At 51.4% G+C, this 23,020-nt stretch overlaps 10 protein-coding genes across 10 annotated transcripts; 6 read left to right on the plus strand and 4 right to left on the minus strand.

Annotated features, from left to right (window-relative positions):
- Window positions 1-707: 707 nt before the first annotated feature.
- On the plus strand, window positions 708-2,296 carry COCVIDRAFT_23579 (hypothetical protein; the record flags this gene model as incomplete). The annotated part of the gene is made up of 5 exons (XM_014704660.1): window positions 708-774; window positions 847-1,055; window positions 1,124-1,286; window positions 1,360-2,206; window positions 2,272-2,296. The coding sequence occupies 5 exons, from the start codon at window positions 708-710 to the stop codon at window positions 2,294-2,296; spliced, it is 1,311 nt and encodes a 436-aa protein (XP_014560146.1).
- Window positions 2,297-2,792: 496 nt separating this feature from the next.
- On the minus strand, window positions 2,793-5,021 carry COCVIDRAFT_90060 (hypothetical protein; the record flags this gene model as incomplete). Its single annotated transcript, XM_014704705.1, has 3 exons — window positions 2,793-3,878; window positions 3,930-4,523; window positions 4,581-5,021. The coding sequence occupies 3 exons, from the start codon at window positions 5,019-5,021 to the stop codon at window positions 2,793-2,795; spliced, it is 2,121 nt and encodes a 706-aa protein (XP_014560191.1).
- A 1,143-nt stretch (window positions 5,022-6,164) lies between these two features.
- Window positions 6,165-7,793, plus strand: COCVIDRAFT_23581 (glycoside hydrolase family 15 protein; the record flags this gene model as incomplete). Its single annotated transcript, XM_014704661.1, has 2 exons — window positions 6,165-6,450; window positions 6,505-7,793. The coding sequence occupies 2 exons, from the start codon at window positions 6,165-6,167 to the stop codon at window positions 7,791-7,793; spliced, it is 1,575 nt and encodes a 524-aa protein (XP_014560147.1).
- A 513-nt stretch (window positions 7,794-8,306) lies between these two features.
- COCVIDRAFT_90030 (hypothetical protein) lies at window positions 8,307-8,570 on the minus strand (the record flags this gene model as incomplete). The annotated part of the gene is made up of 1 exon (XM_014704706.1): window positions 8,307-8,570. One exon carries the CDS (start codon window positions 8,568-8,570, stop codon window positions 8,307-8,309), a length of 264 nt encoding a protein of 87 aa, XP_014560192.1.
- A 2,425-nt stretch (window positions 8,571-10,995) lies between these two features.
- COCVIDRAFT_34681 (glycoside hydrolase family 11 protein) lies at window positions 10,996-11,715 on the plus strand (the record flags this gene model as incomplete). The annotated part of the gene is made up of 2 exons (XM_014704707.1): window positions 10,996-11,255; window positions 11,310-11,715. The coding sequence occupies 2 exons, from the start codon at window positions 10,996-10,998 to the stop codon at window positions 11,713-11,715; spliced, it is 666 nt and encodes a 221-aa protein (XP_014560193.1).
- Window positions 11,716-12,046: 331 nt separating this feature from the next.
- COCVIDRAFT_89931 (hypothetical protein) lies at window positions 12,047-12,966 on the minus strand (the record flags this gene model as incomplete). The annotated part of the gene is made up of 2 exons (XM_014704708.1): window positions 12,047-12,240; window positions 12,402-12,966. 2 exons carry the CDS (start codon window positions 12,964-12,966, stop codon window positions 12,047-12,049), a joined length of 759 nt encoding a protein of 252 aa, XP_014560194.1.
- Window positions 12,967-14,403: 1,437 nt separating this feature from the next.
- COCVIDRAFT_89697 (hypothetical protein) lies at window positions 14,404-15,426 on the plus strand (the record flags this gene model as incomplete). Its single annotated transcript, XM_014704709.1, has 1 exon — window positions 14,404-15,426. One exon carries the CDS (start codon window positions 14,404-14,406, stop codon window positions 15,424-15,426), a length of 1,023 nt encoding a protein of 340 aa, XP_014560195.1.
- Window positions 15,427-17,629: 2,203 nt separating this feature from the next.
- COCVIDRAFT_23584 (hypothetical protein) lies at window positions 17,630-18,457 on the minus strand (the record flags this gene model as incomplete). The annotated part of the gene is made up of 2 exons (XM_014704662.1): window positions 17,630-18,053; window positions 18,252-18,457. 2 exons carry the CDS (start codon window positions 18,455-18,457, stop codon window positions 17,630-17,632), a joined length of 630 nt encoding a protein of 209 aa, XP_014560148.1.
- Window positions 18,458-20,839: 2,382 nt separating this feature from the next.
- COCVIDRAFT_89913 (carbohydrate esterase family 5 protein) lies at window positions 20,840-21,643 on the plus strand (the record flags this gene model as incomplete). Its single annotated transcript, XM_014704710.1, has 2 exons — window positions 20,840-21,013; window positions 21,062-21,643. 2 exons carry the CDS (start codon window positions 20,840-20,842, stop codon window positions 21,641-21,643), a joined length of 756 nt encoding a protein of 251 aa, XP_014560196.1.
- Window positions 21,644-22,359: 716 nt separating this feature from the next.
- Window positions 22,360-22,746, plus strand: COCVIDRAFT_89720 (hypothetical protein; the record flags this gene model as incomplete). Its single annotated transcript, XM_014704711.1, has 1 exon — window positions 22,360-22,746. One exon carries the CDS (start codon window positions 22,360-22,362, stop codon window positions 22,744-22,746), a length of 387 nt encoding a protein of 128 aa, XP_014560197.1.
- Window positions 22,747-23,020: the final 274 nt, after the last annotated feature.

The following is a 23,020-nucleotide window of genomic DNA, read 5'->3' on the forward strand; positions in this document are numbered from 1 at the left end:
GCCAGATGCATTAACAAGTATGTGCAAGTACATAGCTAGGTACTTAGATGCTGTCGTATATCTGGAGAGCTAGGGTGGCAGATCTGATACCGTGCGAGGCGCCGTCATGTTTGGACGTGTATGTCAGGCTGCTGGTGGGTGGCGCAAGTGTTGGCGGCCTGGGGCAGACAAAGGGAGCTTGATAGTGTACGTTCATTGTCCGTAGGCATGTTTGTGTGTTTGTGTATGGATATGTACATAGCGCGTCACGACAGGACAAACGCGTGATCTAGTGGCTCTCTTCTCAAAGCAGCGCCTGCAATCTGCACGACGCTCCATCGGGCCTGCAATGGGCAGAAGAAATGGCTCGAGGGCCAATCGGCAGCAGCACTAATATAGTAATGCTCTAGAAGAAGCATTCTAAAAGGACGTAATAATAAGGCCGCTGCCAAAGGCTGACTGATGAGCGCGACGACAATGCCCGGGGGCGGCTGGACTGGGCGTGGGCGGCGCTAGTGCACAGGGATAGCACCCCCATCGCTCCTGCCTGTCTGTCTGTTCGCCTCTGTCGCAACCACGCACTCTTTCATCATCACGTCGATCGCACGCGCAACACGCACTCTTATTTCCTCGCAATCTTTTCGCGATACCCCACGCGCTGCGCGCAGCACCTCCCATACATCCATTGTAATATCCTCTTCCACGACAACTCCTCAGACGTCGCCAAAATGGTTGTTGATCGCGTCCTCCCCGAAAGGAAGAACCCGCTCCTTGAGCCCACCGACTCGACGGCTAGTACGTACACGTCGCGCATCGCGTCGCTTCCCATCTCCTCCATCTAGCAACGCGACTGACAAGATCGCCCAGTCGAGATTCTCATTGAACGACGTCGCCTCGGGCAAACAAACTTGGGTGTCAAGGCTGGCGTCTCAGGTATTACCAACGCGACAAAGCTCGAAAACATGGGCACTTTCGACTACGCGCACCTGAGGGTTCCGCTGCCAAAGGACCTTACGGGATCTGGCATCTTTTCGCGAAACCGCATGTCCGCTTTCCCAGAGTCATATTTCTTGATGGTACGCCATGCAAAACAATCAGCAAGCGCATTGCCCTGAGCGCAGTCGACGACTAACGCGACAAACAGCGACGCAGCAGCGACGGCTACATCAGTGCGACGGGAATGTTCAAGGCTGCGTTCCCCTGGGCTTCGCTCCAGGAAGAGGATCTTGAACGCAAGTACCAGAAGACATTCCCATCAGCCGGCGACGAGGAGGTAGCTGGAAGCGTTTGGATTGCGCCAGAGGAGGGTAAGTTTTTTTCTTTGAATATAAAAAAATCTCTCAATCTGCAAATGATGGACATCTGACACGGTTCGCTTAGCTCTGGCCTTGTCCGAGGAGTACTCGATGCGCCACTGGATAGAGGCGCTCCTCGACCCCGCGCCCATCGAAAAGGGCGGCAAGGATAAATCAAACACCCCCATCCAAATGCCCCCCAAATTCGATGTTGCAAACGCCCAGCCCGCTACTCTTCCTACATTTGGCTTCCGCCAAACTCGCGCGCGCTCGGCCCGATCAGTCTCACCCAGCAAGGCCATGACCCCAGGCCGCAAGTATGCGACCCCGCGAAAGGGCCGGTCGACAAGAAGTGCTATGAAGCCAGAGGCCACCCACGCAGATGACATGTTCAAGCCTATTGAGGCCGTCACCCCGTCAACTGCGCTCCAAAACAGCATTGCCAGGCGCGTAGCGCCTGCCGAGTCGATTGCGTCATCGATCGAGGGCGAGGTGAAGGAGGTGGAGCAAGAAGTCGAGGAGGCGCTGGATGCTGCAAAGAAGCCAGAGCCGGAGCTCGAGGTCCAGGAGGGCACAGTTCACATTGAAGTGAAGCAAACCGTTGAGACAAATGGCGACACAGAAAAGACCAGCACCAGCGTCACAGTTGACGTGCCACACGACCACGCCGCACTCCCCGAGCCTGAAGACCCAACAGCCATGATCGAGGAGGCCAAGCGCATGGTTGCAGAAGCACAGAAACTTGAGGGCGGCTCGCCATCGGTCACGCGGTCGTCGAAGCGCGGAATCGAAGAGGTGTTGGACGAGGAAGATTTGGCCGATGAGCGCCTCAACAAGCTCGCCAAAAAGGCGTACACGACGGAGCAAAAGATGACAAAGGAAAAAGTGACACGGAGGGCACTTGTTGGTCTGGGAGTCATGGCAGCGATTGGGTAAGTTTTTTTGTCCATCCTTGGAACCAACCATTAGAGCGCACATAACTAACTTTTTTTGACAGAACCGCATTCCAATACTTTGTATAGTGTCATTGTTATATTCCCTCCGGTCATCTTCTTTTTTTTTTATCTTACTGTCAAACGAATTCCTGCGATATGTTTTGGGTTACTTTGGTTTTTTCGATCCATCGTTTGGAATGTCCCCTCCCCCCCTCCTTCCTCCCTCTTCTTCCCCCACCTTCTTCCGGCCTTGGAGATACCTCTTATATTTTTCATACTCCGATGTACCACACACTTTTTTTTCTGAGCTTCCATGGCGTATGCGAGAGGATTTTTGTGAATTTGGTGTTTTTATTTGTTACGTTATGTCGTCGTCCCCCTGCTTTTTTGCGTAGAAACAGGGCCATGGCGGGGGTGGGGTGCGGAAGGGGAGGGGAGATCTCTGTACGCAGCGGCACAATGTTTTATTCGCAATGGGACTGATAGGGAAAACGGGACGTAGGAGAGAGTGTGCGTGTGTGTGTGTGTGACTGCGACGAATCTAATCATTTTAATCTCATCTTCCCTTCTCTCTTTTCTTTCTCTATACATTCACAGCCTTACCAACCAACTCCCCCACCTTCTGCACCGCCTCCTCATAATCATCAAAAACATAAATCGGCAGTTTGGCCTCCTCGAGCACTTTTTGTCCTTTCTCCTCATTCGTGCCCCTCAACCGCACCACGACCGGTTTCTCGACGCCCACATGCCGAAACGCGAGTATGATGCCCTCAGCAATCATATCGCAGAGCGTGAGACCCCCGAAAATATTCACGAAGATGACGCTGACGCGCGGATCAGACAGGAGAAGCTTGAAACTTGTTTTAATAGTTGCAGATGTAGCTTTGCCGCCTGTATCGAGGAAGTTGGCAGCGGACGTGGTGGGTAAGAGGCGCAGGGCGAGGGTATCGAGGACGTTGAGGGCGAGGCCTGCGCCGTTGACTAGGGTGCCGACTAGATGTTTAGGACTGGACTCGGAACTAGCTGTGGGAGAATCAAGAGGAATGTAGACGATTCCTGCTTCTTCTGCCTCGCGGTCTGCAGCGCTTATTGCAGTCTGATCGCGCAGAGCGTGGAGGTCGGAGTGGCGTTTTCCGGATTTGAAGGCTGCGTCGTCGAAGAAGAGGTAGGGGTCGTAGAAGAGGAGGTCGTCGGAGTCAACGGATAGGGCGAGTTTGATGTGGGCGTCTATGGCTTCTTTGGAGGTGTAGAGGTTCCAGAGGTTGTGGATGGCTTGGACGAGTTGGGATTTGGATTTTGGTGGCAAGGCTGAGAGTTGCATGTGGGCTGTTGCGGCGGCAATGGCAGATGGAGTGGGCCCGGTGCGGTAGTCGAAAGGGAAACGACGGATGCGGTGGGTGAGTTTGGAGGGGTTGGCTGTTGGGGCGGCGATGATGGAGGGGGAGCGATTAGAGCGGTCGGGAGAAATGCCTAGGTAGTGGGTTGATGGGGAGCCTTCTGGGGGTATGGTGAGGTTGATATTGAAGGATTTGAGGAGGGCTGTGGACTGTTCTTTTGAGAGGTGGAGGGAGCGCTTTTGTGTAAATGAAGCATCGGTTTTGGAGAAGTTTGTGATAGGCCGCTTTGGAGATGTATGATATGAGCGGCGTTGCTGGGCTGCTGATTGTTCCTGTAACAAGTCAGAATATAATGGAGGGTGCTTTGACAATTGTGAACCTACAATCTTCCCAACATTACGACCAGACTTTGCAAGAATGCTTTTCATCACCCCGCCAAACTTCGCAGGATGATCAACCATGGTCACTCCAGCACTCTCCAGTGCCTTGTATTTTGCCTCTGCGGTGCCTTCTCCAAGGCCAACCCAAGCCCCAGCATGGCCCATGACCTTGCCATGTGGTGCCTGAAAACCTCCAATGACAGCAGCAATGGGTTTGGGATTTTTTACGCGCTTTCTGTAATCTATGATCCAATCCGCCGCCTCTTCTTCGGTTGTACCACCGAGTTCACCTACAATAATGATAGCCTCGGTGTCATCATCATGCTCAAAGACCTTGAGAGCATCCACAAAGTTTGTGCCTGCAATCACGTCTCCGCCGACTGCAATGCATAAACTCTGTCCGAGCCCGGCTCTTGTCAGGGATGCCACAGTCTCATAAGAGAGAGTGCCGGATTTTGCCACAACACCAATGTGACCAGGTGAAAATGTCGGTAGTGGCTGGAAGCCAATCCTACACTTCCCAACAGCTGAGATGATTCCCGGGGCATTGGCACCTACAAGCCGTGACTTTGACTGGGATTGCAGCATGGAATGGATCTTACTGCCGCGTCAGCTCGGTGTCTCTGATATGTTGTTCAGAGCCTGTTGACTCACTCTCATAATATCATGCAATGGTATGTGCTCAGCCACTGCGACGATAAGCGGCACCTCTGCTTCGATTGCTTCCTCAATTGCAGCAGTAGCCTGGTGGGCTGCAACATAGATTCCAGTTGCATCAGGCTTCAGCTGCTCCATTGCTGCTCTCACAGAGGGCAGAACAGGCAGTCCCAGATGCTCTCCCGAGCCATTGGGCTTGACGCCGCCGACTACATTTGTCCCCCATTCTATCGACTCCTTTGCATTGGCTGTAGCCTGTTTCCCGGTGAATCCCTGGAAGATGACGCGGGTGTGAGAGCCAATCTTGAGGTTCTGGATTGTAGCGTCGTAGTTGGTGCGTCTAGCTGTCGTGGAAAAGGAGGCTTGGCATATCCGGTACCCGGAGCTGTGCAGCATACGCAGGTTACTGCGCAGGGAGTGCGTTTTGTGCAATGGCATGTTGAATGGAGGTGAATGACAAACGTGCGTCTTCAAGTACGCGGCATGGAATGATTGGCTGGCTGATTAGACAAGGTGAGATGTGGAAACTCACCGGATCAAACAGTCATCGTATGCAGGGCCAATGGCCAAGGGACAGTTTCAGAGTCGACTGTTTTGGTGTCTCTCAGCCAGTCTGAGATGGATGTGTATGCGTACATACGTCCATGATGTTGACTTTGCGGCATGTATTGGGAATAGCCGATGGTCATTGGGCGGCGGTTACATGCAAGTAGCCGACACCATGTACCCCTCACGCCTTGCAGTCCTCACCCACCCGGACCTCGGAGCATGCCGGAAGGTTCTAGCCTTCGGCACATATGCCATGTCGCATATTATCACATGTATGTATGTATCAGGTACATGTACTACTTGTGGGATATGTCTGCTGCTAGTACCTTCGGCCAAAACGCCCTGCATCCTGATTCCCGAGAGCCGCTCGGGGCCAGACATGGGGGAGCCATCTTGGCGTGTACATTCCGGGGACGAGCTATGGGGCTTTTTTGGTAGCAACCAGGCTATCTGCTATGTACATTCCTTCTTTCAGGTGCAAAAGAAAGCGCCATTTCTCGCTGCCTCGGCCCATGGGCAAAATCCTTCGTGGTGCGCTGTCATGACCCTGGTGTGTCGTAGGCCGAGCCTCTGAGTGCCTTGCATTGCCTACCGCCTACCGCCTACCCCAGATCCACGAGGGCGGGTCGCGTGACGTTGCTAGCCGTGACTCGCGTGGTCCTTTCACCATCATCCGCCAGCTGGATCGGGACGAGCAACTGTCCGCGCGACCTCGTCCACCGCCTCCTACTCGTCCACGCCGCCCACTAACACTGGCACGAGGGCCCACAGTCATCATCCACACGGTCATAGTCGCCGGTCCGGGGCATGGCGCGCGCACGGAAGGCGTCTATGGCCTACGGGCTTCGACGGCTCTCTTTATGCCCAACTTCGCGTGCTACCGCCTAGTCTTTATGACATCGCGCTTCTCTTCCTCGTCATCTTCGACTCTGAAGGCTCACATATGAGCTGCCAGCAGACCTAAGCTTCTTTTTTGTCTCAAGCCAGCCATCCAGCCATCCACACCCTGGTCGACATTCCCCGGCGCTCATCATGCTTCCTCGCGTGCTCCTCCTCACAGGCTTTGTTCACCATGCCTACACATTATCGATACCTCGTCTTCCCTCCCTAGCCACTTTTGCTGCTTCCAGCCGTGTGCAGCAACAGCAACCGCTTCAAGACACACTTGATGCCTGGATAAAGCATGAAGAGCACATTGCACTGAACAAACTGCTCGCCAACGTTGCGCCTGGAGGTAGCAATGTCCAAGGGAAAGGTGTGGCCGAGGGCACCGTCATCGCCAGTCCCAGTCAAGACGGTCCGGACTACTGGTTCCAATGTGAGTATCTCTAAGACGTCATCCCGCAATCATTTGGTACTAACCTCGTCACAGGGGTCCGTGACGCTGCTATCACCATGGATACCCTCGTCAACATCTATGCCGACGACACTTCGTCCTCGCGCGCGGCTTCTCTATCCACCATCCTAGACGCATACACCTCCCTCCAAGGTGACATTCAGCGCACCTCAAACCCGTCTGGCACATTCGACGACCTTTCCGGACTAGGTGAGCCCAAGTTCCAAGTCGATGGCAAGCCGTTCACCGGCTCGTGGGGACGACCTCAGCGCGATGGGCCGGCCCTTCGCGCACTGACGCTCATGCATTACCTCCGCGAGTACAACGCATCGCATCCCTCACTATGGAGCTCCCCCGACTCCGAAGACTTTTTCGGCTCATTCTACACCGCTGAAATGCCTCCTCGTAGCATTATCAAAGCAGATCTCGAGTATGTCAGCCATTTCTGGAACCAGTCGGGATTCGATCTCTGGGAGGAGGTTGAGGGCCTGCACTTCTTCACCCTCATGGTCAGCGCAAGGAGTCTGAAGGAAGGTAGTCACCTTGCCAGAACCTTTGGAGACTTTGGTGCGGCTGACTGGTACCAAAAGCAAGCTGGCTACATTGAGAATCTGTTGGGCAAATTCTGGAATGCGCAAAAAGGACATCTTGTTGAGACGCTATGGAGCAAGAGGAGTGGCCTCGACTGCGGACTGCTTCTCGGCTCTTTGCACGCCCTTCCCAAGAGCGGATCGGAAGATGATGTCGTGTATCCTCCGTGGTCCGATGAGATTCTTGTTTCTCTGCTTGCTTTGACTCGGGATCAGCGCGACCGGTTCCCCATCAACAGCAATCCTTCTGACCAGGATGACGATGATGACAATGTAGATGAGTTCACATTCGAGGGAACGGGCCTTGGCCGCTATCCCGAAGATGTATACGACGGCTATGGAAACTCGAACCGTGGTGGAAACCCATGGTTCCTGTGCACCTCTTCAGCCGCAGAGATTCTGTACCGCACCGCCTCGCACATTTCTGCCACCGGCAACTTGACTATTACTGATGTTGGTCTTCCCTTTTACGAGTCTCTCCTCGGTAGCTCCTCTCTAGATGTCGACGTAGGCACGTTTGGCCCCACAGACGCCCTCTTCCACTCCGTCATCGAGCGCCTTCAGAGCACCGGCGACGAGTTTCTGCAAGTCATTAAGACGCATGTGGATGCCGAGGGCAGCATGAGTGAGCAGTTTGATCGTGTGACTGGATACATGCGTGGTGCTCAGCATTTGACTTGGAGTTATGGTGCCTTTTTGCAGGCTGCTAGAGCAAGAAAGATTTCTGTGCATTAGTTCATGCGCGTTGAAAGGTTTTTAGAACGGGAAAACCGCCTTTTTTCTCTCTTTCGGGTTCTTTTCTTTTTCATTTGGTAAGGTGAAGGAGAAGTATGGACTCATGATGTTTATGACTGGAATCATGACCTATTGTTAGCGTGGAGTTTGGATACTATATTTTTCCTTTTTTTTCTGTTTCTCTTCTTCTTTTTCATCACTGGAAAGCATCACAGCATGCAATGCTATATACCCTCGCTTTGTATCAATGATTGTTTTTATTTCTTCACCTTGAGTGGTGGGGGTCTATGTCTATCTCTGAGTCTACTCTATGTGTGAATCAATAAGCAGTGCAGAACTCCTGGCCTGGTTGTTCTGATGACACCCCTTCCCATGTCTAATAAAGAAAAAAAAATCCAAAACAGTCTGTATTCCTGAACTCCAAATCCCATACCCCCAAGCTAGCCCCATCAAACTTACCTGTCTCCCCTATCTAAGCTCACAAAGTCTAGCGTAGCTTATCCCCGTTCCAGCTTACCCCTGCTTCTTCTTCTTCTTCGCCTTCTGCTCCGCGCGCAGCTCCTTGTTCTGGAGCTTCTCCAGCTTTAGAAGCTTTCCCTCTAGCTTCTTCTCACACTCTTCGCACAGCCCGCACTGTGTAATAGTCACCGACTCGGCCGAGTCGCACGACTTCTGCCACAACGTGCGCTGCTTTGGCTTGCAGCGCTGGATGGGAATTTCCCCATCCGCGACCGTGTGGTCGCAAGCTGTGTAGTGGACAAAGTTATACTGGCACATTTTCGGTATTTGGTTGAGAGTTCGAGGTTTTAGTGTTGGATATGTAAGGGGATTGGATCTTTTATCTGGTTGTTGGTTGTGTTGTTTCTGATCGTTTGAATGATTCTAGGACCGTGGTTAGAGATAATCGTATATATGGTCGTGAGGATCGCATTGTGAAGGTGCTCTGTGTGTATAGGTTCTATTCTGTGTATATAATCTTTGTGCTGTGAAGTTTTCTCACAATGTATCTGGAGAGTGTGGTTACATATCGTGAGGTTGTGGTGAGACAGTGTTTAGACATGTGTTTAAACACTGTCGTCGGTGAGCAACATGTCTTGGTTCGAAAGACACCATCTTGTGCTCTCGTTACGAAGGTTCCTCTCTCGTTGTTACTGCTATGTTTCGTCTCTCTGCAGATTCTTGACAGGCGTTTGATACTGTTGAGGATTCCATGGTAGAAATGGAGTTGATATCAAGATACTTTGGAAACAGACAGAGCTGACGTTTCTCAACCTCTCAGATCTTTGAAGTAGTTGCACAAAACCGACCAGACACATACAGTACTCGGTGAAATTTTCGCAAAACCAAACTCGTCACCGATACTTCCAACGCACATTACGCAGAGCTGTACGGCTGCTTGCTGGCCCAACCCAACCGGCTGATTACGACAGCGACATGTAAAAAACTTGATATTGCCTGCTGCATCGTAAAGGGGCCTTTAGGCGTACGGCGCAACCTCGATACTAGGCAATATCAGCTCTGCGTATATTCTGAGCTTATTCTGAGCCCTTCAAAGTTAATGTTTCATTCACCGCACAGTCCTTCGTACACGGCCTTAGCCTTCATAAAACAACGGTTGAATCAAGCTCCACACAACACCACTTCTTCCACCGGGACAAGCCTGGACAAGACATCTTGTGCAGTACCAAGACACTCGGCACCCGAGGAGGTAATTCCATGCATATGTACCCCTCAAATCCGGGGTGCAGGCGCCTATTGTGCTAGTAAAAGGCTAGTAGAGGCGATTTGTAAAGTTGGTTTGCATAATAACTGTGGTTAAATGGTGATTCGTGGGGCTAAAGTTCCCCAGATCACTAGTACGATGGAGGCGTATGCGTAAGTATATAATTCTCCGTATTATGTCGGCAAGCGGCATGCCTATAAGGCTAGTGTAGCTTGTCGAGCCGGCAGAAGCAAATGTAGCGGCTGTGTGCATGACCTGATATGCGTATGTTTGTCATGGCTTTGATGCGCCAGCGCACAACAACAAAGAAAATCATTTACACGCAGCCTGGCTATATTGCCTCTGGGTCTGGTTAAGGATACAGGCATTTCTCGGATGTGCGGCTGTTGCGTGACGATTGCCTGGTTCTGGCGGCACTGTTGATGAAACCCGGGCCCCCGCCTGGCTCGGCGCGGCGTGGAGACCTCCCCATGGTCAACGGTGGAGTATCCCGTCATCCAGAATGTTTTCTTTTTTTCCCGAAGGATTGATGTTTCCTTTGCTGGCCTTCTGGTCTTGGTCTAGAACAGATGCGTTTGCACGAGGAGAAGTCAGAGCGCATGACACGTGGGTCCGGCAAATTTGCGGGTTTCATCGGGGAGTTGGACGCCTTCGCCGCAGATCTTCGCCCCTTCTCATCACCAACTACGCCTTCCACCGTCTGGGCACCAAGGTACACCCGTTACACAGCGCCCTTTCAACCTGTATGCCATAGTCGATAATAGACCCAGGGCCAGGAACGACTGGTCAGCTCTACGCACCATCTTCGCCACGCCCAAGCGCCACACGTGTTCCACGGCTTCAGTTTGATTAAACAAGCTCACGGCTGTTGGATTCGCGACTCCTGCCAAGCGATTGTTTAACCGTGGGCAAAGATTAAAAGTGGAAAGCTTGGCATATGCATGCGGAACAGTGGGAGGCTTGAGTGGAGAGTGGAGAGGCTCGTCTCCGCCGCTGCTGTAGCGCGATTCCTTTTGGGAGCCACATGTCCGGACGGAGCAGATTGCAGCCTCTAAGTAAATGACTTCACAGCCTTGCCCCACCCATACCGTTTCATCTCTAGAGCCAACCATCATTGCCCTTTTTTCTCAAAATACAAAACTTTTGGTCACGTCTCCCCTCCCATTGGCTCAAGCCAGCTCCTCCAGAGCGCTTTCTTGACGAAAACGCCAAGTCAAACAGATTACTGCCTACTTTCCGCCCTGCCTGCTTCTCGATCTACACCCTAGCTGATATTACTCTAGCAGATGGAATACCGCTATCATGACGAGGATGTTTGGCTTGGCTGTGCACAACATCCGGTCTTGTTTCCACTCACATGCCATGCGAGGGCGAGTATAAAGCTATCCTGAGTCGGCTCCATGGCACACTTTCCTCACCAACCATCACCACAACTACCACTTCCCTTCGCTTCATTCACTCAACAACAACACCATCAAAATGGTTTCTTTCACCTCCATCATCACCGCTGCTGTTGCGGCTACCGGCGCTCTTGCCGCCCCCGCCACTGATGTGTCTCTCGTTGCCCGTCAGAACACCCCCAACGGCGAGGGTACCCACAACGGCTGCTTCTGGTCTTGGTGGTCTGATGGCGGTGCCCGCGCTACCTACACCAACGGTGCCGGTGGTAGCTACAGCGTAAGCTGGGGAAGCGGTGGCAACCTCGTCGGTGGAAAGGGATGGAACCCAGGAACTGCCCGGTATGGACCGTCTTACTCAACTCTGATAGACTACATACACTAACATTGATACAGTACCATCACCTACTCTGGTACTTACAACTACAACGGCAACTCCTACCTTGCCGTCTACGGCTGGACCCGCAACCCCCTTGTCGAGTACTACGTCGTTGAGAACTTCGGCACCTACGACCCCTCTTCCCAGTCCCAGAACAAGGGTACCGTCACCTCTGATGGATCTTCCTACAAGATCGCTCAGTCGACCCGTACCAACCAGCCCTCCATCGATGGCACCAGGACCTTTCAGCAGTATTGGTCTGTTCGTCAGAACAAGCGCTCTTCCGGCTCCGTCAACATGAAGACTCACTTTGACGCCTGGGCCAGCAAGGGCATGAACCTTGGCCAGCACTACTACCAGATTGTTGCCACCGAGGGTTACTTCTCCACTGGTAACGCCCAGATCACCGTCAACTGCCCATAAATTCTTCACCACGAAGATTAAACGAATGGCCCTGATGGCTCTCTCAACGACTGGAAGATGACAGGCGTGGTTTTTGGTTACGTGCTGTGCTAGCTGAGCTGGTGGATTCTTTTCTGTATATACTATCTTTGTCAACCCGATTTGTCTATAGCTTAACAATGTCAAAATCTTGTCATTGCTCACAACGCGTCTTTTCATTTTTGCCTCTAAGTGAATTGTGATGGTCTTGACGCATGATGACGTCTACTACGAGCATTCTCTCCGGTGTCCTTCTAATGATAAAAATAAACAAACTTCAATACTCGCAATATGAAACTCCGCAGTACCAAATTTAGATGTTTGACTTCACAATAGGCTGGCCATCTATCGCTGCCTCATCTATTACATACAACGGCATCGTACCAGGAGTCATCCTCAGCGCCTCCTCAATGATTCCCAATGCAACATCCAACTCCTCTTCCATAACAGTAATCGGGTGTGCAATTCTGAAAACACCACCAAGCGACGCTATTGTCGCTAACTGCGCTCACAAACCCATTTTCTCTATCTTTTGCTACACAGCAGCTCTGAAATCAGGAGTCCTAACTGTAAGAAGGTGCAGCCTTCAGTGTTACTGGAGGCACCGCTAGTGTGGTGGTGCTTTCCCAATATAGCTCAGCGCAAATAGTAGGTGGGTAGCATCTCACTGAGAGCTCTACGAGCAATCTTACAATAGTGTATACTTTTTACACCAGCCTTCGTATTCCCATCACTCACAATCTCCACACCAGTTGTGAGACCGCGATCAAGATTATCTCCAATACACCCGTAGCGAGATTGGAACTTTTTGAGTCCGGCTGGAAGTTTGACACCGAGCCGCTTGCACCGAACACAGAGATCCTCTCTAATCACTTTTCCAAACACGTTATCGTTGACAGCTGCAGGACACGGATAGTTGATATGCGTATTGTAGAGCAGAAAACCATTCTCTTCAGCATGCCTGGCGATCTTGTTCGACGTCAGGACATAACTGAGTGGCAGACCGTTCCCCATCGTCTTGCTCAAAGTTAGAGTATCAGGCACCACGCCTCCATCCTCAGTATGATGCGTGAAAGAGAAAAAATCGTCAGCTTTCCCAAGCACATTCTGAGCCTCGTCGATGATAAGTGGTCTCCCTATCTTCTCGCAATTCTGCTTCAAAACTTCGAGATAGCTCAGCGGAAATCCCAACATCCACCCCTCTTGGGCACACTCAAGTGCCTTAGAAGGCATTCATATTTCATAATAGATTCACGAAGTAGCCATCGTCAAGGACACATGATGCAAAGTCGCTTCTTGTTTCAGCTCAGGCATTCACCCGGTTGCGGCTGCACTGTCTGTTCACCCACTCACCATATCCATGCTCTCAGTGACACATAACAATGCATCCTATCGCTTCTCTGCCATTTTTTCCTTCAGTTCCTCACTATCCACTGTCCAAACACGTTCTAGTTCCTGTCAGTACTCACCAGTCTCACTCTATTGGTTATCCTAGTCTATAGCGCTGGTCGCTACCTGCCGTTCTTTTTCCATTCTCCCGACTCGTCATGCAATGTGAAAGGTGAGCAGTGAGAGGCAGTGAGGTGAACGCAGATTGAAAATTTGCAAATTGGCGTATTTCCGGTGTATTCTACAGCACTCAGATCACCAATTTCGTTGCCTGCTCTTACAGACCGCACGCTCTGTGGTGACGACATCGCTTTTTCTTACCACTTGATACTCGCCTTCAGTCTCATTCACGCCTCCTGTTTGCCAGTCGTCAAGACATAATCGACAAACCTCAAAATTTGAGTCTTTTGGATGCTCCAGAAGATCTCATTGACTCTCATTCAGTTTCGCTAGTCATCATCAACGCCAATCTCCTTACTGACTGCGCCGTCGTAAGGCCACCGCTCTCATCACCCGCGTCGCTCTCAACGCCCACATGCGCACCGCTAGATACACCGCTCATCAAACAGAAATATTCATATTCTAATCTTTTGACCGCTGCCACAGGCTGCTGCTGGAAATACTATACTCCAAATCCATACAAACACACGGTGTATCTTTGACTCATCCCCCGCAGTTCTTGCTGGGTAAACCCAGTGAAAACAGTGGTTGACATCAGGCAGCAATCAATCTCACAAGCATACGAGCATCCACTCATCCTCTTCTACATCCAGGAAATTCCCTACTTTTGTAGGATCCGGACTCTCAGGTACGTGACAGAAATGACATTGCAACCCATCATGGCTCTCCCCCAATGACCGAAGGCGGTGACAACTCACTTCAATTCCCATTAGTGCGTTTGAGCGTTGGGGGAGTGTCTTTTCCGCTGCTGAAGTATACATCACATGTTTGGGCAGCATGCTCACATCACCTACAACTTGCCAGGCGGTGAAGCATTCGCTATAGTTTCACTGTAAAGTAAGTGAATGAAAGCTAATCACCCACGGGAACAATTACAGTGCGCATACTGTATTCTGAAATTACCTCACCGCCAAAGTATTCACTTTCTTTAGTTCGTGAGGGTATTTGAATACCACAGATTGGCCTGCGACTTCTCTTCTTTCCCAACACACTCAACTCTTACATTGTTCAACAACAGTTGTGCAAAGTTTGGCGATATTGGAAAGTTCCTTTGAGAGAATTGTGTCCCTAGCGACGTCTAAGCTTGCAAACTTCTATCCAATGGCAGACTCTATCCATCCTGTCAAGGGCGAGAGGCCAGGCAAAACCGAAAAGCATTTACAGTTCGATATCAACAAACCCCAGGTGACATCACCGCCGTACACGGGAAGCGGTGACACCCTTCGTGACAACGAGGCTTGTGATGACTACTCCAACCTAGATGATGAGGCAACTCTGAGCGGTTCTGGAAGCCTAGGGAGTTTCAACTTGGAGGGGCTGAGTATGGCAGATGAACATCCCCGCTCTCATCAACGCAGTGGAAAGGGCCACAACCATCCTGTCCCGCGTGGTCCAAGGTATCCCAACGTTAACAGACACGGTCCCCCTGGACGTGGCTTTTATAGTCATCACCGACAAGGCGCTGCGAACGCCGGGAGAGGTGGTTCTACAGGTTTCCGCAACCCCAACCCACCACTGGGTCCCGATGCTCAGATGCACCAAGACTTTCTCACGGTTCGCAACTCGATGCGCCGTCAGTTTAAGAACTCAGATGTAGCCAAGTGGAAGTTCGGCGACTATGTCGCACATCGCGAAGCAATGGCTGCATCAGAAGCCAACAAGCTCACACATCAAGCCAAGGCGAAGGAAGAAGCTGGAGACTATTCTTCAGCCATTTCTCCAGCTACTCAGGCCTTTTTGCGTCGTTGCGGCCTCAACGGCAACTTTGACGAAGTTGGCAACTCCGGTCGTGCCCTTGGAGAGCAGACGATATGGTGCAAGGATTGGCAGAATGGAAAGGAAGAGGTTGCGCCCTGGCCTTCCTACTCTGAGATGAGGTGGGAGGGTGACGATAGGGCCAAGACAGGCGTTGGCCGCTTCCTCCCCCTACCACGCGAGCCAGGTCCTCCAGGTCTCACATGGAGCCAACTCCCTGTCATTGAGCAGTACCCCATGGATCAGGTCTGCCAGATCCCGACTATGGAGGATGTCTACCTCCCTGTCGACCCCGACATTGAGCCCGACCATGAGTACCTCTGGAGCAAAGAGCTAGAGAAAGAGATGGACGCCCTCCTGGAATCCTGACCATTTGGGGATCTTCCAAAATATGTTGATCTGCTGCTATGATCTGCATTTACCTTTGACTCCCCCAAGTCACGATCCGCAGGCTCTCTTTTGTCTTGATCAAAGTTCTGGTTACGCATCGGATTGGTTCGTCTCTACCCACCAATGTGAGCACTAGTCACGACAACTATCAACAACTGACCTGTTTCCAGCTTTGTTTCCCCTTCATAGGACTTTCAAGAGCGAATGCTCTGCACCATATCCACTGGACTCCAGAAATTTCAACAAGGTTGGTGTACCCCCTCGTCTTGCGTTAGGCATTCGCATTGTACCATCATCTTCTTTCCACCCTGAAAGCACTTCCCTTTACATCCTGGTATAACTCATCGATGGGATCGTCAATCTCATCGAGTTTCTCGGCTCATGGGCTTCACAGCACAACACCATGACAGCGTTTGATATCACTCTTCCTGGTTGGACGGAGGGATGATAGGGACTCGCGGTTCAGCAAGAAGGCGTTTTGTTTTATTCAATTGCTTCTATCATGATATCCGGACTGTGGAATAAGAGCAGGCTATTGATGGCGATGGCAGCGAATTCCTTTCTTCAACTTGAATGAGTCCAGGACTTTGATCTTGGTCCGGTCTTGTACTTTGAACTTCCCATACATTTCCCCCTTAGCAGGAATGAGGTGCCCTCTTTGCGTTTCGATTGGCCATGTGATGTCTTTCCCGCTCTTCCTCAAAGCCATCAACGCGCCATGACTGTTGTCGTATACGCACAATTCCTTCTCAACCCCCCTCCCTCATTTTCATTAACCCTGCACTCCGTCTTTCTTTTACAATGTCTTTCAACAATCCCACACAACTAGACCGACATTTGATCTTATCTTTTCACCACGCTCGATAACTACGCTTTTGCCAATATTGTCGATGTTCCATTCAAGTCTCCGCTCCCCACACACCCAAGACTGGTAGTGGCTTGTACCAAAAGTTACTATCCGGAATACCATAGTATATAAAATGCGGGATAGTACTTCATGCCCACAGACCCCTGCCCGATGGGCGCCGGATGTGTTTGTTGTGATCCATCGGCGCTACTGCGGCTGAAGTCTTACACCTCACTCCTTCAAGATCCTTCTTCTTCCAGAGGGACTACGCCCTGCAAAACGGTACCATCTTCGCCATCACATACAACTGCCCGAACCTCTTCCATGTAGCTGGTGTGCTAGCCCGAGGGCACGGTGATGATGACAACAGCAGTAGATAACGCGGCGGCTTTTGGGTCAGACATGTTGGTGATGATTGATGAATGAATCTCTTGTAGAGCCTGTACTCTGAACGACTGAATTTCCGTACACAGCAAAAGAGACAAAGGAAGCGGTATCTTCAGAAACACGAAAAAAGCAGCCACAAGAGTATCTTTTAAAGTATCTCTGGAAAAGGAAGGGAAAAAGACGGTGAAGTCCCAAACAATATGACGAAAACATGCAGGGCCCCCCCTACAAATATATCCTTACCATCTCTCGGTGCTTGTCCTCAGTTGAACGACGGGGGAATGGGGAGGAGAGCCAATTGGAACCGCAAGAAGCACGACATTCCATCTCTAATCAAGATTCCGGGCATCGTCGGGCGGGCGCGCCACCAAACAATGCGGTTTGCACCTTTTCTTCCCTCATCGGGTGCCTTACCGCGAGGCCCCCATCATCCCCACTAACGCTTTTGCGTTATCCCCCTCACCCCCCCAAGTCTCACTCAAAACATTACCTTTGTGCCAACGCATCAAAGTGCCCTGCGTCATTTCGCTACAACGAGCAAGAAGAGGGCAAAGAAAGGGGGGGAGGGGGGCAAGAAGGAAGAGGGTAAGGGAAGGGAAAGGAACGATGAAGGATAGAAATCTAGTTACTTGGGAGTAGTTCTTAGAAGGAAGAAGCAAAAACGTCTAGTAACCGTTTGCGCTCAAAAGGGTCCGTTTTGCACGCGCGCGCATGCTGGCGCCCGAGAATACCGAAAAAACCGAAAAAACCCGCTTATCTCGATCACTCGGGCGCGAAGAGAAGAAAAAAAAACGGTCGGTCGCAAAAAAGGTCCCAAGGTCGCACGCCTAACCGCGCGCTGCATTCACCCTTTTCCTTACACAGTAGTATTCCTTCCTCAAATCTCCACAACCAGACCTTTAACCGCATTCTCTCTAACCCCCNNCCCCCCCCCCCCCCCCTTCTCTTTCACGGCGTATCATGACCCTCCAGATCCTTGGTCATGTGCAAAATGCGAATCCCCTCGCCATTCGGACACGCGACGACATCCTCGCGCCCACTCCTAATATAGCCGCAGCGCTCATACAGCGCAACGCCGCTGAGCGTGGCCCCCATTTCCAAGCGCGAGAACCCGGCCGTTTCGCCGGGCTGCCCTTGTGAAGCCGCGCGCTCGCAGTGCCGCATCATCATTGTGCCGAGGCCGCGGCGCGCATAGGCTGGGGAGGTGAAGATGGCGCGGATGCTCGCGCGGTCCACGGCTGGATCGCGCTTCGCCGGCATGCGCAGTACAGAGGGCGCAGAGTCCCCGCCATACAGTGTTTTGCGGAAGGACCAGCCGCCGCAGGCGCAGATTGTGTGTGGTTCCGAGACGGGGTGTAGGATGTAATATGTTCTGTTTTTTTTTCTTACGTTACCTTTTTTGGTCAATTTTAATTTTACTACTACTTTGCTCTTTTGCTTTGTAGTTAAAAAAAAAAGGAGGGGCAGTTTTTGGGTGTGTAAGTATTGTCATACTATACGTTGCATGCTTGTAGGGCGTGATTGTGCAAATGCGGGCAATGCGACGACCAGAGTGGAACGCCTTACTTACTGATCGTGGATTAAGACTGAATCGGGGCCGAAGAGGTAGCCTATTGAGCCGTCGAGCTCGGCTTGCGTGTAGTATCCTTTGCCCAGGGCGCGGAGAGAATCGCCTATCATTTGTTGCAAGGCGGGAATGTCGTCGGGCGTTGCGACGCGGAATTCATAGTTGTGTGTTGCCTCTTGTGCTTTTGCGTCGGCGATTGGGTCGTTCATGTTTCTTTCTGGAGAAAAAAAAGGTAAGAATAAAAGGTACGGTCGTATTGTTTCGAATTCAAAGTATGCTGGAAGATAAAAGTGTCTTTGGGAAAAAAATTGTAGTATTGAACAGACTATGCAAGATGAATTTTTTCGAATCCTACAGATATACTAGAGGTACATGCATGCAATATCATAGCGGTCTTGTGCTCGGCCTTACAAGATGCCCCGTCATCGGGGCATGGGTGGTGAACCACCCTCTCATGGCGGCATTTGCTTCCCCGTCGGGAACCCACCCGTTCTTTTATCAATCAGTCAGCCAGCAACCGCACGTGCTATCAATACCAGAGTCTTGGTAAGGAAGGCATTGTACTACCAAGAAAACTCGGGATCTGGACGGCATCTCAAACAGCGCCTCGGGAACCCTTTATACCTAGCCCCCCCCCATCTTCATCCAGAAGGCATTGCTCTACCCACCTGTCCCCACACAACTCCGGCCGAGGTTTCCAGACGCGAAAGGGGAAAGGAGGGGATGCACCATGCACACAGTACATATGTAACCAATGTTTTCCCTCCCACACATTCATAGCGCAGCCTAAGGATGGAAGGAAAAAAAAAGGTCGAGAAGCAAAGCCCCCCTTCCTCGTATCGGGTTGTGTCGTGTAACGGGAACTTGACTCATGTGATGGACACATGACACCCCCATTTTGAGCCTGCCCTACAACGGCAGATACCTGTTTACAGATCAACAGCCGGCATGATTGAAACACCTGTGGCACTTTTTATTCCGAATTGGGACATGCGCATGCGGTTGTTGGACCCCGAAAATACCTAATGTTTCGAAACGAACATCGGGGTCGGCATGGTGGAATATTGGCTGCAAGGCGAGTCGTGAGATCATTACCACATGAGTCTTTGAGTCTCCTTTTTCGTATGTATGTGATTGAAGCAGGTTGCTTTGGGATTCCAAATCGGGTTTGTCCGGGCTGCGATTCGTGGTGGGTCGATCGAATGCCGATGGATTTTCCCAATTGACGCAAGTCCATGTCGTGGTTTGGCCCTGAACAGAATGCTAAAGATCAATTCGACTGATCGCAATAGGATTGACTCGATTCGGCCCCAAAGCACCATTCCAACGCGACTGAAATCACGCTTTCGAGAGATCCTCCCCGGTCATGTGATCTAGACTTCGTTAACAGCAGCACTTGCCAGCGATCAGCCCACCCTCAAGTCCATCTATCTGCATCTACTCTGCATCGATGAACCTGTAAAGTATGCATTGCCAGTGTTTCGGTATGGTGCTAGTCAGTTGCTTCTTGCGTCAGGCTCTGGGCCTGAAACGACTAAAGGCGCCCGTGGCCCCCCTGTGCGCTAGCCGTATAGTGGACGGCATATTGGCGGGACGCTCCCGGGAGCACGTCGATCACCTTTATACAAACGATACTCATATGCAAAAGCTTGTTCGTACCCGTTGGTTATGCTGCACAACCTGTCCAGCTCTTTGAAAAAAATTGGTTTGTGTGTAACGTCCCATGGTCACAGACTGCCTGATGGGATACCTCAGGCAAAGACATTTGCATTGGATTTGTGAGGTCATTCGGGGCATTCCGAGACAGACATCCACCTGTCTTGTCAAATTCCTACACTGGCAGCCCGTCGACAAACGCATCTGCAGCCAATGACAGACTGTAGAGACTTTGAGGTGCCGAGGCATGTCAAATTTTCTGAAAACGTACCATGTCTGTTATCAAGCAAGTCAGTGGCCCTGTTACAAGTTCTACGGGGGGTGCTTGACAAAAGCATGATCCAGCCGCATGAGCGTTGGTCTGAGTACTCGGTAGTCGGGTAATTGCACTTCTGTGACTGGCTACCAACCTTGTGGCGTAGGGCTGGGATCGACAGCCCAGGACTCGTGTATTCCCGACTTCTATTCTTACTCAGGTCCTCCATCACTACCGTGCACTTGGCAAGCTCTTGGCCGGCTTTTGCATGGCCATGGCTTTCTCCCCAAGACTGTGTTCATGCAGGGTTAGCCAATAGTCCATCGTGCCGTTGAATAGATTGCCCGGCAGGTGCCTTGTATGGTACTGTTCTATGTGCTTTGTGACTAAGGACATGTCGTGGTGGCATGGTCAAGTGCACTGATGTCCTTTGCGTCCCGTAAGATCGTCATGGGTTGATTGAACTGGGCATCACCTCCGAAGGCCTTGAAGATATAAGAAGGTCGGACACCAACTTCTATTGAGCATCATCAACAGTTTGACCATCACAGCAGAGCTGGTGCTCCTATTTGCATACCTTCGCTCCATTTCTTGATTTCTCAATTTCTCCAGTCTTTCGCTTTCATCTTACTTCAAAGAACCAACTTTCAGTCCTAACCAACTTTTTCCAATCGAGAAAATGTACACCAAATCCATTCTCATTGCTGCCCTTGCTGGCATTGCGGCAGCCGGTCCCATTGAGAGTCGCCAACTCTTTGGAGGTACTGGTAGCAGTGCGAGCGAGTTCAGTCGAGGTGGCTGCAAACCAGTTCTCTTTGCTTTTACTCGTGGCTCAACGGAAATTGGCAACATGGTTTGTAGGCCCACGCAAATGGTAATTTAGCACTACTAACATAATCAGGGAACTGTTGTCGGACCACCTACATCGGATGGCTTGAAGAAGGCATTTGGAAAGGATAACGTTGCTACTGAGGGCATCCCTTATGCTGCTGCGCTCGGCACCAACGCACTTCCCGGTGGCACTGATAGCCGATCTAAGGAGCTCCTCAAGTCGACGCTCACCTCCATGGCTTCAAAGTGCCCGGATTCTGTCATTGTGTCTTCAGGTTACAGCCAGGGCGCAGCGGTCAACCACCGCGCTATCGAAGAGCTTGATGCGGGCGTCAAGGACCAGATTGCTGGTGTGGTGCTTTACGGCGACACACAAAAGCTCCAGGACCGCAACCAAATTCCCGACTTCCCAAAGGACAAGGTCAAGATCATCTGCCAGCCTGGTGATGCTGTTTGCCTTGGTACCCTGGCTGTGTTGCCTGCACACTTGACGTACGGTCTCCGGGCCGATGAGGGTGTGGAGTTCTTGGTGCAACAGATCAAGGCTGCTCAGGCCAAGATCAAGGCGAGGAATGCGAAGCGTGAGGCTGAAAATGCCGCAGCGGCTGTGGCTAACACTGTCAAGCGTGTTGCAAAGGCGATTGTGGCCTAGGTTTGCTGTCGCTGATCGACTGCATGGGTCGGAGACTCTGCTGTGACTGGGTCACACTTTCATTTGATGAACATATTTCTTTTCTCTTCTTCTGCTGTTGGTCTCTTCATAACTTACGAATTCATTGCTTTACGTCTGAAGATACTTGAGTGTGAGTCGTGTGCGAGACGAAAGTTGCTGATTGGTCTACTGACCACGATGTTTGTACCCTGGTAATCGATAAGCCCTTGGTGTTTCTCAACCCCTGCTCTTGACCCCTCTCCGCCTCTACCTTCATGGTGTACTTGCAGCCACCACGACTTTACATCGAGCCCTATTGTATGATGGACGAAGACTGGAGCACATGCGATCAGTATTAATGGTGCTGTACCACATGCTCACATAGTCTTGCCCTACGTTAGCATTGCCAATGGCTACTCACTACCCCGCATCTGATAGCGCCTTAATGGCTGGGTGATGGTGTCAGGGTATGAGGCTTGTCGCACGTGTCTACTAGCTCTGCAGATATGTTGGGGTTTATACGACGGACAAAGAGTAGCGAGCTTCCTGTCGAGATGTGTACCACGGACTGCGCTTGTTACCCGGCCACTCACATCAAGGCGGCACTATACACTACTTTACACTGAGCTAGCAGCAGCCTATACCGTCCGTTTATCGCTTCAAATATGAACAACGCCCAACAGTCCGTCTCGGGGACTGTCCCACAAACTGTCAACATGTCTTCCCCAAGCGCGTCATCAGAGGAAGCAGCTCGCCGGCAGGCGGAAGCGCGCGCCGCCGTTACAGCATCTTTGGCGTCTGTAGGCGCGTCTGTCGACAACGAGATGCGCACGCGAACAGCGGACCTGCATGCAAACTCGGCAGCAATAGCTAAGCAGGAGAAGGAACTGGCAAAGCAGACAGCGGCGCTGGCTAAACAGCGGGCCGAGTGGGACAAGCTGTTGCAGGGAGGCACCAAGAAACTGAACGAGGTGGGAGATATACAGAACTGGGCAGAGATGATTGAACGAGACTTGCTGGTTCTAGAAGAGACGATGAGGCTGGTTGATGGAGAGGGCGACGATGGGAGGGAGGTGTCTGCTAGCGGGACGCGCAGGTGGTAGGTACGGGATGGTGGTACCTACGTACCATGCACGAGCACCCTGATGAGAGATGGGAGGAGACGTTGCAGTTGGGTCGGCGGTGCTGCCATGCACCTATTGGAGATGACCTATACTGAGATACATACATATTGTAGTTTTCCTTTTGGTTATGGAGTCATGGATGGTGCAATAGTAGCTCTGTGTTGTGTATGGATGTCGTCATCGCTAGGTTGATGTGATGATGTGGAGTTCTTTGATGGTAGTATGAAGCTGTAGTCGCTTGAGAGGTGTAGTC

This window comes from Bipolaris victoriae, assembly GCF_000527765.1.
Source record: "Bipolaris victoriae FI3 unplaced genomic scaffold scaffold_13, whole genome shotgun sequence".
Taxonomy (NCBI): domain Eukaryota; kingdom Fungi; phylum Ascomycota; class Dothideomycetes; order Pleosporales; family Pleosporaceae; genus Bipolaris; species Bipolaris victoriae.